The sequence below is a fragment of the Rhea americana genome, unplaced genomic scaffold (assembly GCF_003343005.1).
Source record: "Rhea americana isolate MKP2758 unplaced genomic scaffold, rheAme1 scaffold_80, whole genome shotgun sequence".
NCBI classification, from domain to species: domain Eukaryota; kingdom Metazoa; phylum Chordata; class Aves; order Rheiformes; family Rheidae; genus Rhea; species Rhea americana.
Window position 1 is genome coordinate 871,207 of NW_028186979.1, and position 13,359 is coordinate 884,565.

At 37.4% G+C, this 13,359-nt stretch overlaps 1 protein-coding gene across 1 annotated transcript in view; it reads right to left on the reverse strand.

Annotated features, from left to right (window-relative positions):
• EIPR1 (EARP complex and GARP complex interacting protein 1) overlaps positions 1-13,359 on the reverse strand; it is an 85,089-nt gene that overhangs the window by 58,860 nt on the left and 12,870 nt on the right. The window contains exon 3 of the mRNA XM_085322939.1: positions 11,330-11,462. Coding sequence (XP_085179065.1) covers positions 11,330-11,462 — 133 coding nt within the window. The remainder of the gene's footprint in view (positions 1-11,329; positions 11,463-13,359) is intronic.

The following is a 13,359-nucleotide window of genomic DNA, read 5'->3' on the forward strand; positions in this document are numbered from 1 at the left end:
TTGGAAGCTATTTCATGGCAATGCTATAAATTACATATTACAATTACATTTTCTAGAGAACAATAGGTGTAAGCTGCAAAGAACACAACCATTTTTTATTATATTTCTTCCCTCAAACTACAAAAACTTTCTTCTGTACAGTCTTCTAGTATTGCTGAGAAAAACACTGGGGAAAATTTAGAGAGATCATTCAACTTTGCACCCTACACTCCACTTCCTTATTTTAAGGCTCTAGAATATCAAATTGTTCTACCAATGATTTCTCTACATGGAGTGCTCTCACTACAGCAAAGGAAATTGAAACCAATGAAGTCAATACCATGTGCTGTCTTCAATACTAAGCAGCTGTGAGCATCACCAGCAGCATTATTTCCAATATCCTTACTGAAGGATTTTCCTCTGCAGGAAGTTTTTTAATACACAAATCTATTGGGTGAAGAAAAGARGAAAAAAAAATGTAATTCACTAGACAGCCATAACTCTTTCAAATTAATGGATTTTAAACATACACATACAAACACAAAACTGCTGTTTAATTTTGATAAAAAAGGAAAATAAAGTTTGCATTTTCTGGATTTACAAAAACAAGTTATTTATACAGTGTCTTCATTATCTCCATACAGTGGCACCTACTTTGTTTGCAGAAACATAATGGAATAAAACAAAAGGTGTGTGTGTATACAGGTGTATATCTGTGTTTGTAAAATGCCAGATAAGTCTTCTACAATTGCACTTTCTTTTGCCCTCTCGTGGCTTTGTGTGTCACTACATGTTATTAAAATCCAGAACCTAATTTTGTAGAAGCTGAAAAACATGTTTGCACGGAAAACAGATTGTTTTACATGTGTATTTCAAAGTGATTTTCATTAAGAAACTCAATTCTTAAGGGAAACAAGGAGCAAGTACAAATATGGAAGAAAATAGCAATGTAAAAAATTATTGTTCAAGTACCTGATTTCAAAATTACCTTGGGAGGGGTTTTGACTAACTTTTCAAAGAAGAGACACTGTTTTCCTTAGTCGCCCCACATTGCACAGAGATCTTATTGCTATTGCAATGGAAAAAACCCTGACTTCCAAATCTTAATACTTTTATGGTTAATAGCAATTTTGCTTTTAAATTCCATTTTTCCTCTTCCTAAAGAGGAGAATTCATCAAGCTTCATCCCAATGGATTTAAAGCAAAGATCTATTTGAAGGGCTAAAGTTAAAAAGAGAACAGGTATTCTACCGAGTCCCCAAAATAGCAGTATTATTGTCATAATGCAAACCAAGTCTTGCTTTGCTGCATCTCACTGATCCATTATGCACCAAAAATAGTTCACGCTAACAGACAAGACAGTTGTGTCATTCCTTGCTTTCTCCTCTCCATAGGTTTTCCACTAGACTTGATACCTGTTATGCTTCAAAAGAGTTTTAACTTTACATAGGCAAAGGTTACCATGATAATCCACCCTGGCCTCTTGAAGCTCCACTTGCTTCCCTTTCCTCCTGATGTATTTTGGAAGATAAGTGGGTGATATCTCAGCAGCACTTCTTGCGTTTCCCCACTAAGCAGAAACGGACAGTATGTAGTACTGGGTTTTGTAGTAACCAATCTTTTAACAAGCCACATACCAAAACAAAGGAAGGCACAGACATGGAATGAAAGATATATGTGGATTAATTTACAGTACTGAAGAAATTATTACTTTTACCAATAATTTAAGCAATCTTATTATTAATCAAATATAGTTGGATGAACTGTAAATGTCTCTTCTGGAGGAGAATCAAATGAAAGTATAGCCTGTGCACTCTGAAAAGCAACCTCTCTCTTTTCCTTTCCTTTCCTTTTTTTTTTTTTTTTTTTTTTTTTAAAGGTACTATCTATTTAAAGATTTCTTCCTCCAAACTTTTCAGTCATTAAAATTAAGTAGTTGTTCAGTAAAAATTAAAATCTTAAAACAGATAGATCGATAGCCCTTCCTTTATCAGCACAGATGACTTGGGATGTCAGTGTCACTGGATTATAGCTAGTCATCAAAGCAGGAAGATCTGATTTGAAGTGGGAAAATACTGAAAAGAAGCAAGAAAATGAATAGGATTTGGTTTGCTTGTGTTTATGAAGGGAATGGAAGAGAAAGTTATAYATTATTACAGCCTGCAATCACATTTCTCTTTTTTTAAGAAAATGTTCAGCTTCATTAGAAACAAATATCAGTCAGAATACGTACAACAGCATTTACTGATATCATCAGTAAAATGAAGGTTTATTAATGTAGCAAGACTGTCTAAGAATCTGCAATAGCATATAATAGATATTTTGCATAAGCATGCTTGTATACTTCCCAGAGTACAAAGGAATTAAAATGGTCATATGGCTTGTCTACTTCATTTTCTTTTAATTTTCAAAAAAAACCCAAACACTAAATAGATTTGCCTCATATCTGTGAAACTGTGATACAACAAACAAGAGGTAAACCAAGTTTAAATGTATTCTTGGCATTTTTGAGCTTAAGCCRAGCCCTTGGAGCACCAAGGCTTGTGCATTCTTGGAGAGCCATTTGCTTGGTTGCAGACAATTTTATTTTACAAACCTGAAAATGGAATTTAAAAATCACTAATGAATTTTTGTTGTTTTAAACTGCTAAAACTGTTAACGATTTTAACAAATAGCAATTTCTGCACATTTCTAGAAGCTTTGTGAAAATAAATCAATAAAGTTTACGCAAATGGAAATAAAGTTTATGTAAATCCAAAAATAAAGATGTTTGAACAGGCATTAAGTTCTACTCAGTCAATTATAACAAATACAGTCAGAACAAGCATTACCAATGTAAGGCAGGGCAAGCTAGGAATAAAAATCCCAAATCAAATTCTTAGTAAAATACATTGATACACCATTAGGATGTTATTTAAGATTTGTCCTGTATATACACAATTATGGTAGTATTGCATAACTGAAGGTCCAGAAAGAACAAACAGGTTAAAAGCTATTTAACTATTCATTTTGACTCCACCTGCTTGTGTACTTCTCGTAGCAGTTAAAAATATTCAGGTATCAATGGGTATTTCAACTTGTTAGGGGTAATTTTTCCTAATAGTCTTCTTTAAACATATTCAAATGATTTTCTATGTGAACAACCACACAAGGCATCCAAAGAACAAGGTTGTAAGTATTCTTCCTAATGAAGAACCTAAGATCTATGAGTGTCAGCTTAAAAAAAAARGGGGGGGAAGAAAAAAAAATCTACCAAGCACACACATTGACTTACTTTCCCCCCACCCCAGCCCTTCCACATGTATTTGCATATAACATATCTTTCGTCCTCCTTTCCCACAGGATGTTTTAAGAAGAAAGATGTAAGAGCTGTAGTTGATACAGCTTCTTCCCCAAGGAGCATAGAATGAGGCATTCTGCAAAAATTTGCCTTTTTTCAGAATTCCTCCATTCTTTGTTGTGCTTGATGAGACCAGATCTACACAATTCCCCTCAAGGAGGGCAGATACCCTAGACAGCATATGACACCAGCATCTCTGCTCAGGACAGCCTGTGGTCTCACTATCATTAAGAACAAGAGAAGATGTCAGCTATTTTAAAAAAAGAACAATTTCTCCTGACATTCTGCTGAAGATCATTCAATCACAAAGAGCGTGGGTGAAAGAATCACAAGCAATTCCTAAAACAATTTTGCAGTATATTCTGTATAACTAATTTCAGTAAGAGTTTCAATTATTCATTCCTTTAACTAATCAAGACACTAATATTTGTTAAACCTCACAGATTACTCTGAGCCTTTCCACAAATTCAGAGATTATCATGCTGGCAAAGAACTCTAGTCCCTTGACCAAACCAGAAGCTAGTATTTAAAAACAGCTAGAAAAAAAGTACTCTCTTCAGAATAATGTCTAACTTTTGTTAGATAAATATTTTACCTCACTGAAGATGTACAACTGAGCTCCAGTAACTAAACATTCACTTCAAATCAGACGTGTGAAGTTTTTAATTCATCAGTATCAGGACTCTTTTTAAGACACATTTCCACAGTGCCAAGCAATCTTAACCATAACATGACCACCCACTACTCTGCACAAGTGCTGTACAGGAGGGATAGCTCAGTTCCAAAACATCCTTGTCTCCAGAAGGACCAATTCTCTCTGACAGTTCCTAACTAGATTTGTCTCAATCTTGCATAGTAAGCTACACAACAGAGTTGTCATAGCATTATGAGACCAGGAGAACCGAGATTCTTGACCAAATCTTCCTAACTTTCTTTATTTTGTATATCTTCATCACGTCTTCTTCTTATCTGTCTAATTTCTGAAGTACAGGCACGGTTCACAGAAACATATTCTCCAGAACAAACAATTGGTGTATTTTATAACAACCTGCAATGAAATGGAGAACATGACAGGTATTTTAAGTGAGTTGTCTAAAGTAACATATGAGATCAGGGCTCATTCAGAGGCTGTTAGGCTAAACCTGCGCTAGGCGAAAGAAAGAGAAGGTCAGAGACAGTTTTCTAGCCCCTAGGTCAACCAGCAAAAAGAGAGCTGCACTTTTACAGGGTACGCTGAAAGCAAGAGGCTACTCTTCTTGGACTGTATGTGGGCATCACTTTCTGAAAGCACTAGCTGGACTACGCCGAAGCTGTGCAGAGAGCACTCTTTAACAGGAGGCACTACTACGAGTCAGAGTTCAGGTCAAGGCCCTGGCCCTGGAATACATACATAAGCTTAAAATCTCAGTCTGATGTCCAAAGGCTAATTGTTACCTGTTACAGGTTGTAACTACTAGTGATAGTGAGGCAATCAGTAAAACCAAGAGAAAATAGCTATTTGATATCAAAATCTGGCTATTCAGTATTAGGGTTTATGTGCAATAGGCTTTATTCCTCCCAAACTAACACTAAACGGTTGCTTTGTTTTTAAAATCATTTTCAGTGTTGATATAGTTTCCCTCACCTCTGCTCCCCCATCCTACTTGATGACGTCCACAGTTGCTCCCATCCTATTTGACAACACTGAAGTCAGTCATTCCAAACATCAGTCCTCCATACTGTTACTTTGTGTGGCCCATATGTGACATTCTATATTCAAGCTTTCAATTACATAAAAGTACCATTGAGGCTGTGAAAATACCCCTACAATCCAATTTGCAACTGCATAAACAATCAGTGTAAATATCTTGCCTAATTTGCAAGCATAGGTGAAAACAGTTAAAAAAAAAAAAGAAGAAAGAAAGAAAAAAGAAAGAAAGAAAGAAAAAAAAATCCAGGTTGCTGTTCATGTCAATGTTACAGCAGTATCAAAGCTAAAAGTCAGTCAATAATTCAGGAATGAGCAAATTATTTATTTAACTGATGATAATTTCAGAAGATAGCATGGAAAGGAAGAATATGATGAGGTCTTCAGAAGCTAGTGGGGAACTGCCATAGCTAAAGAGGAAATAAAATGCAAAATAGAAATCAGGAATCAAAAAAATAGAACAGGTATACATTTAGTGATAATAATAGATCACCTTGAGGGAGGTGATCCTGCCCCTCTACTCAGCCCTGGGGAGGCCTCATCTCCAGTCCTGTGTCCAGTTCTGGGCTCCCCACTACAAGAGAGACATGGAGCTACTGCAGAGAGTCCAGCATAGGGCTACAAAGATGAGCAGAGGGCTGGAGCACCTGCCCTCTGAGGAACGGCTGTGAGAGCTGGGCCTCTTCAGCCTGGGGAAGAGAAGACTGAGGGGGGATCTGATCAATGTGTGCAAGTACCTGAAGGGAGGGTGTCAAGGGGACAGGGACAAACTCTTTTCAGTTGTCCCATGTGACAGGACAAGAGGCAATGGGCAGAAACTGAAGCACAGGCAGTTCTGCCTGACCGTGAGGGGGAATTTCTTCCCTGTGAGAGTGACGGAGCACTGGCACAGGTTGCCCGGAGAGGTTGTGGAGTCTCCTTCTCTGGGGAGTCTCCTTCTCTGGGGAGTCTCCTTCTCTGGGCCCGCCTGGATGCAACCCTGTCCAACATGCTCTAAGTGACCCTGCCTGAGCAGGGAGGTTGGACTAGATGATCTCCAGAGGTCCCTTCCAACCTTACTGATTCTGTGATTCTATACGCTCAAAAATTAAGGGTCATCTTAAAATGACGACTGAACTGTGGCTACTGAGTTACAAACTAAGTTAAATAAAGTTAGTATTTTAAAAGAAATATCTAGTGGCTATCTAAGACATGAATTTTCATTGACATGAAAGTGTAGCTATCTTGTTACGGTTTGTCACAAGACTTACCTCCTTAAGAGGGCTACCAAGAATAATAATCCACCATTTGAAATGTTACCTTCTTATGTCTCTTTCACTTACTTGTTAAAGACAAATAGTAAAACTTCTTTTACACATGCATGGAGTAAGAAAATATAAGACTAGTAAGCTCTCCATGGAGAGTTACAACGCAAGATTTTTCTTCCTATTTAAGTTATAGATACTCATTTTCTACTAGCTTTTTTTCCTAACAAAAGAGGAGGTTTCCTAGATGCATGATTTTGGAAGCAGATGCTATATAAACATCTACGTGAGGGGGAGGCAAGCACTGATGGAAGAAAAGCTTCAGATCTGTTGAACCCAACACTATCATGCTTAGTAGTAGCCAAAATGCTACCACTAAGAACTTAGAAAAAGATTTAATCTGTGGTCTTAATGACAGTACGTATAAATGATTAAACGCATTCAAATAGAAAAATATTCAGGAATTAATGCACTGCTATATCACTAGTTGCAAAAAGGTTTTTAAAAATAAATCAAGTCTCAAAGTGTCTCTTCAACACAGGTACACGCTATTTCACTGCTTCGTTATTTACCCACTTTCAATTCAACATTTACTGTATTTCCCAAACTTCCTTTATGAAAGGTGTATTTCTCTTTCTAAGCAAAGAAAAACAAAGAATAGGAGATCTTTAAATACTTAAATGCTCTTTTGTTTGTACATATTACACTTTTTTTTGTGAAGTAACATAGTCTTATTCACCTGGTAATGGTAACTAAGAGCAAAAAAGACAAAACAAACAAACAAACAAACAAAAAAAAACACCTCACAGTATCTCTCCAGATATAAAGGAGGAAATTTCAAAGATTTTTCATGAGTGCTTTATCCCTTTCCATTACCTTACTTCAATGGGCTCTGAAGTGAAAAGTAATTCTACTTTTCCTCTCTGCCAAATTTCACCACTGACTTTGGCAACTTCAAAAAAGAGCTCTTAAAAATGGTTATACATCTCATTTCTTCACACTCCCACTTTTAACAACAAGCAAAATTTGCCAGAAGTATTGTGCTTAGACAGGAGAGACTGTTAAAATACAAATACCTATGACTATTCCTGATAGCATCTCATTTGACCGGTACTTCAAAGAAGAAAAAAGTTAAAGGATCTTTTTTAAATGAGAAAGCAAAACAAATGGAGTATATAAAAGCCAGTACATAAAAGGGTCTTAAAAGGTTTTGATTGTTTAATTTGGTTGCATTACTAGTTGAAATAAGTTGTCTGCTGAACTCAATACTCCTTTTTATTAGAATCTTATGCTGTGTGCTTTCTGTTCCATATTTTGCTATTTGGAGTCATCAATAATCATTTAAGAATCAGATTGTGTTTTCTTTGAAATATTTACGGCTGATGATTCTAAATGAAGATGCATGAAGTACAAACAATAAAGTTTAGTGTTCATAAACCTGATAAAGCAAACTAAATATAGAACATAAAGAAGCTAGAATAGAAAACATGCATATGTATTAATATATTCAATTACAGGTATCAGGTATCTTACAAAAAATAGCAAGTGTTTGGATAGAAGTCCATTTATAGCAMATCTACTTAATCAGTTCTCTCTCAACTCCAATTAATGCAGACTGCTATAAAGAATTGCTATAAAACAGTAAGGAACTTAAACATACTCCTTTCTCAAAAAAGGATACAACCACACTTTAGAAAGTATATTGACCTTAAATAATATTTGTATTTAAAGTTTGATACAGATTGACTAAATTAAGACCTGTTATCATCAAATGAGACATTACACTGAACTTCACAGTCTATCTCTTCACAACCTTGCCCTTCAGTTAGCTACAGAAAAAGAGGTAAATACATTCTTCTTTCACATGTTTCACCTTACTCTTTGCAGCTCAAGAAGGCCAGAGAAAGAAGATCTATCCTAAAGAATTTCAGCGCAGATTACTACTTTCTCATTTTCTCCATGCATCACTGGCAAGGTGAAGAAGTTATACCCAGTAAGTAAAGCCAGAGAGAAAAAGGTAAACTATCATGCCAATGCCATTTTTGCACTCTTAGAGAAAATGTCTGAACTCAATTTGAGTTTAGGAAAGAGAAAAAGCTCTCTATTACTCTTATCCATCTTCTACAATTGCCTTTAAAAGACTTGTATAAGATTTGCAAGAGAAATTCATATTTCAAGACTTGCACTCCTATTCACAAGGACTGGAGAACTAAGCAGTCTTGAACTTTCTCTCTAGAACAAGCACAGTTTAGCAATAAGAATTCACATCTCTGCAGCTGTTTACAGATGTATGAAATCTGAAGCACATTACCTTATGCTTTTAGACTTTATTTTCATAAAAGAGTGGATTAATGTTTAATACAAGGAATAATATCTATTCAAATTGATGGCAGAGATTTCTTGCTTGTCACAGAGGGGAAAAAAAAAAAAATCCCTTCCAAAAGTGAAGTAGATGAATCTCCTAAGCCCTAAGACAGAATCTTCAGTTACCTTGCTTAGCAAAAGCATAGAGATCCTAAAGCTCAACAGCTGTGTACTCATGGAATCACAGAATGATTCAGGCTGGAAGGAATCTGTGGAGATAACCTAGTCCAACCCCTCTGCTCAAACAGAGTCACCAGATATCCAGACAGCTTATGAGTACCKCCAAGGATGGACACTCCACAACTTCTCTTGTAAACCTATGCCAGTGCTCAGTCAGCCTCATAGTAGTTTTTCTTCACGTTCAGACAGAACCGCCTGTGTTTTAGTTTGTGCCTGTTGCCTCTTGCTCAGTCACTGGACGTCACTGAAGAAACTCTAAGCCCCATACTCTTGGCATCCTCCCTTCATACACTTTTATATGTTGATATCCAGACTTCTCTCCTCCATGCAGAACAGGCCCAGCTCTCGCAACCATTCCTCATAGGGCAGATGCTCCATGCTCTTCATCATCCTTGTGGCCCTTCTCTAGACTCAATCAAGTAGTTCCATGTCTCTCTTGTAGTGGGGAGCCCAGAACTGGACACAGTACTCCAGGTGGTCTCCCCAGGGCTGAGGAGAGGGACAGGATCACCTCCCTCGACCTGCTGGCAACACTCTTCCTAATGCACCCCWGGAGACCATTGGCCTTCCTGGCCATAAGGGCTCATTGCTGGCTCACGGTCAACTTGTCATCCACCAGCACTCCCAGGTCCTTTTCTCCAGAGCTGCTCTCCAGAAGGTCAGCCCCCAGCCTGTACCGGTGCAGGAGGTTATTTCTCCCTAGGTGCAGGACTCCGCACTTGCCCTTGTTGAATTTCATGATGTTCCTCTCTGCCCATCTCTCCAGCCCGTCCAGGTCTCTCTGAATGGCAGCACAGCCCTCTGGTATGTCAGCCACTCCTCCCAGCTTGGTATCCTCAGCAAACTTGCTGAGGAGGCACTCTGTCCCTTCATTCAGGACACTGATGAAGAAGCTGAACAAGACTGGATCCAGTACTGAGACCTGGGGGATGCAACTAGCCACAGGCCTCCAAATAGACTCTGTGCCACAGAGCATAACCCTGTGAGCTCTTTCAGCCAATTCTCAATCCACCTCACTGTCCACTCATCTAACCAACACTTCCTGAGCTTATCTAGGAGGATGTTATAGGAGACAGTATCAAAAGCCTTGCTGAAGTCAAGGCACAAAATGTCCACTGCTCTCCCCTCATCTACCCAGACAGTCATTCCATCAGAGAAGGCTATCAGACTGCTTAAGCAGGATTTCCCCTTGGTGAATCCAGGCTGACTAGTCCTGATCACCTTATTTTCCTCCATATGCTTGGAGATGACATCCAGAACGAGCTGTTCCATCACCTTTCCAGGGATGGAGGTGAGGCTGACTGGCCTGTTCTTCCCTGGGTCCTCTTTCTTGCCCTTTTTGAAGACTGGAGTGACATTTGCTTTCTTCTAGTCACCATTAGGCACCTTTCCTGTTCTCCATGACCTTTCAAAGATGATGAAAATTCCTCACCAGATTAAACTCCAGGTGGACCTTGGCCTTCCTAGCCCCATCTCTGCCCACTCAGACACTATCCCTACACTCCTCCCAGGCTACGTGTCTGTGCTTTCACTTTCTCTATACTTCCTTCCTGAGAGTTTTGCCAGGAGTTCCTTGTTCAGCCAGGCAGGTCTCCTGTCCCTTTTGCTTGACTTGTTGCTCATTGCGACACACTGTTCTTGAACTTGGAGGTGATCCTTGAACATCAACCAGCTTTCTTGGACCTCCTCTTCCTTCTACAGCCCTATCCCACGGGATTCTTCCACGAAGGTCCCTGAAGAGGCCAAAGTCCGCTTTCCTGAAGTCCAGGGTTGCAATCCTGCTTTGGTTGCCTTGGTTTCTCCTCATAAGATCCTGAACTCTAACATCATGTGGGCACTGCAGCCAAGACTGTCCCCAACTTTCAAACCTCCAGCTAGCCCTTTTTTTTTGTAAATATGAAGTTCAATAGGGCAATGCTTCTTGTTGGCTCCTCTATCACCTATTTCAGGAAGTTCTCATAGATGTTCCAAGAATCTCCTGGATCATTTGCACCCTGCAGTGTTCCCCCTCCAGCAGATATCGGGATAACACTCACTTTTAGGTTACACAAAGGGTATTCTTGCTCTTTTTGATGAGATATTTAAGTAAGTATAAGTAATTCTTTGTGGGCATATGTGCTTTTCATATATAACAAAAAGATATATATAAACTTCACCTGCAATTTTTTTAAAAAGCAGGTTGCCAGCAAGATGTTATTTTGAAAGACGTTTGCTTTCACTTTCAAAAACAAACATACAAAACAAAAAGAATGAGCCTAGAATAATCTCTCTCATTTGCCACACTGCATCAGGAAAGCAATACTTTTATTTTGTTGCTTTCTGTGACTTGAACGTAGAAGTAGGCTTGTAACAAAGATGGGCTAAGCCTATGAGACAGACAAAGTATATTTAATGGTATATTAAGATCTTTGAGAAATGATTGTATTGACAGAAATCCTATTTTAAATTGGTTAGGCATTGCTAGGTTTTCAACTTCTGCACATTTAGAAATATTAAAATACTTAAACAGGTTAGAAGAGATTAGAAAGTACTTACTTTTATTGTAGCATGTTGCTAGTACACCTTTATCTGCAGGACTGGTACTAATGTGCCAGATTTCACCCACTTGATGAAGGAGAACATTTTTGTTTATAATGTTGTTTTCATCATCAAAATCTATGATGTGAATCTGCAAATAAAATAAAAGAGAACATTAGGGCTTCAAATGTTTTCCTGTGGGTCTTAATTATACACAGTGACTGCACAGAACAATTTAATGAGAATTTTATACCTCTTATATACTTTAATTAATTGTTATACTAACAATATAGTATAACATTAATTTCATGCAGGCTATATTTTTCTAGAAAAGCAATTTCCATATTTCAAGGAAATCCCATGTATACTCTTCTCAGTGTTGCAACCTAAAGCTTGAAAGTAATTTTCCTATCGTGGCTAAAAGTAAATGAACTACTTCCACTAATCTTTCAATTCAATACTTCTCATAGTAATCAACAGAAATAATATTACAATCATTATTTTAAATGCCTGCACCAATTCTGTATTCAAATCATCAGATTTAAACATCCTCTAAAGAAAGAGTTTGAATGGAAAAGGACTGTTTTCTGAAACTGAGATAGCTGATGCTTAGTGGGAAGGTTTTTGTTTGTTTGAATTAGGGGGTGGGGAAGGTTACTGGTTTTCTTAAGGAGTTCACTTCAGGAACCACATTCAAATCTGAACCAGTAATTAAACATCTGGAAATGCAATACTTTTTAGATCAGAGAGAAAAATAAAGTGTTGAAGTGAAAGATTAAGATGCATCTAATATTTTTAATTGGCCTTCCTTACTCTTGCCTTTCCTTCTATTTTAAATTACAACTGTTTTTTTCTGCATTAGTATCAGAAATAGAAGAAACTGAGAAAAATTCTAGCCTGATACAAAATATACAAGTAACTTTACTCATGGGACTAATTCCGATAAGCTTAAGATCTACAATTTTTAGTGAACTGTATCCTCATTAAAAGTTCATTAGCAAAGTTCTATGAGTAATGAAAAGAAAGAGAAACAAAGACATTCCATCATTAACTACTGAATTACTTCACTGCTAAAATCTTAGTTACAATGTTACAGATAATCTTCTTAAAGAGGAGAAGCAGCTAGATAGGAATCAACTTTGTCAATTTAGACTGTATTAGGTGCTATTTTTCAAAACGACTGAACATTGAGTTTACACATTACCTTTTCCTCTTTCCTCCAAATACCGTCACCAGCAATTCCTTCCTCAAATTTTAAATCCTTATTGGCAGTGTTTTCTTCCACTTTGTCATATAAGGAATATTAACATCTCTGCAATTCTTTAGCAAGGTATCAGATTTCATTTCTTGCCCTGTACCTACAAATCTACCAAGGAATCAGGACACTATTCATCTCTCACAGTCTACTGTCCCATCCAATCTAAAAGGTGACCCTTCCGCCTTTAAAAACTTTCCAGTTTCCTATCACTGACTTAAGTCACTTATAGTCTTACTTTATTTCACCTTCTTGTACATCCTCTCTYTGACCTACTCTAGGCCCTGATTTGAGTGCTTCTGTCTATACTGAGCACTTACTCATTTCATCATTAAAGCTCAATTTCTAACCTCTCCCCTTCTGTTTTTATTCAAAGGCATCATCTACACAGCCTTCTTGCCCCCGGCTCATTTTTTTAATCAAGGCTTTCAATATTCTGAAAAAAATTACAAATTAAACTGTTTGTTGACAAAAAAACAGCGCTTTTTTAAAGACCTCAGGATTGGAAAATAACATATACTACAGCTGCAACCTGTAACATTCCTTTTATAACTCTAAGGTAAAACACCTTCAGCAGATTCATGGCATAATAAACATTTTTTTTTGTTTGTTTTACACACAGTAAAACATGGGTAATTGGCTTTTTGCATCTCAGAGACACAGCAGATCCCTCAAATTTCCTGAATCAGGTATGTTCTGGTATGTTCTTAAGAAGCAATGTGAAAGTGTGAAAATCTTTCTTGGTAGAAGAGAATTTAGATTTAAAAATCACATTAGTTCTTCATATAGGGCA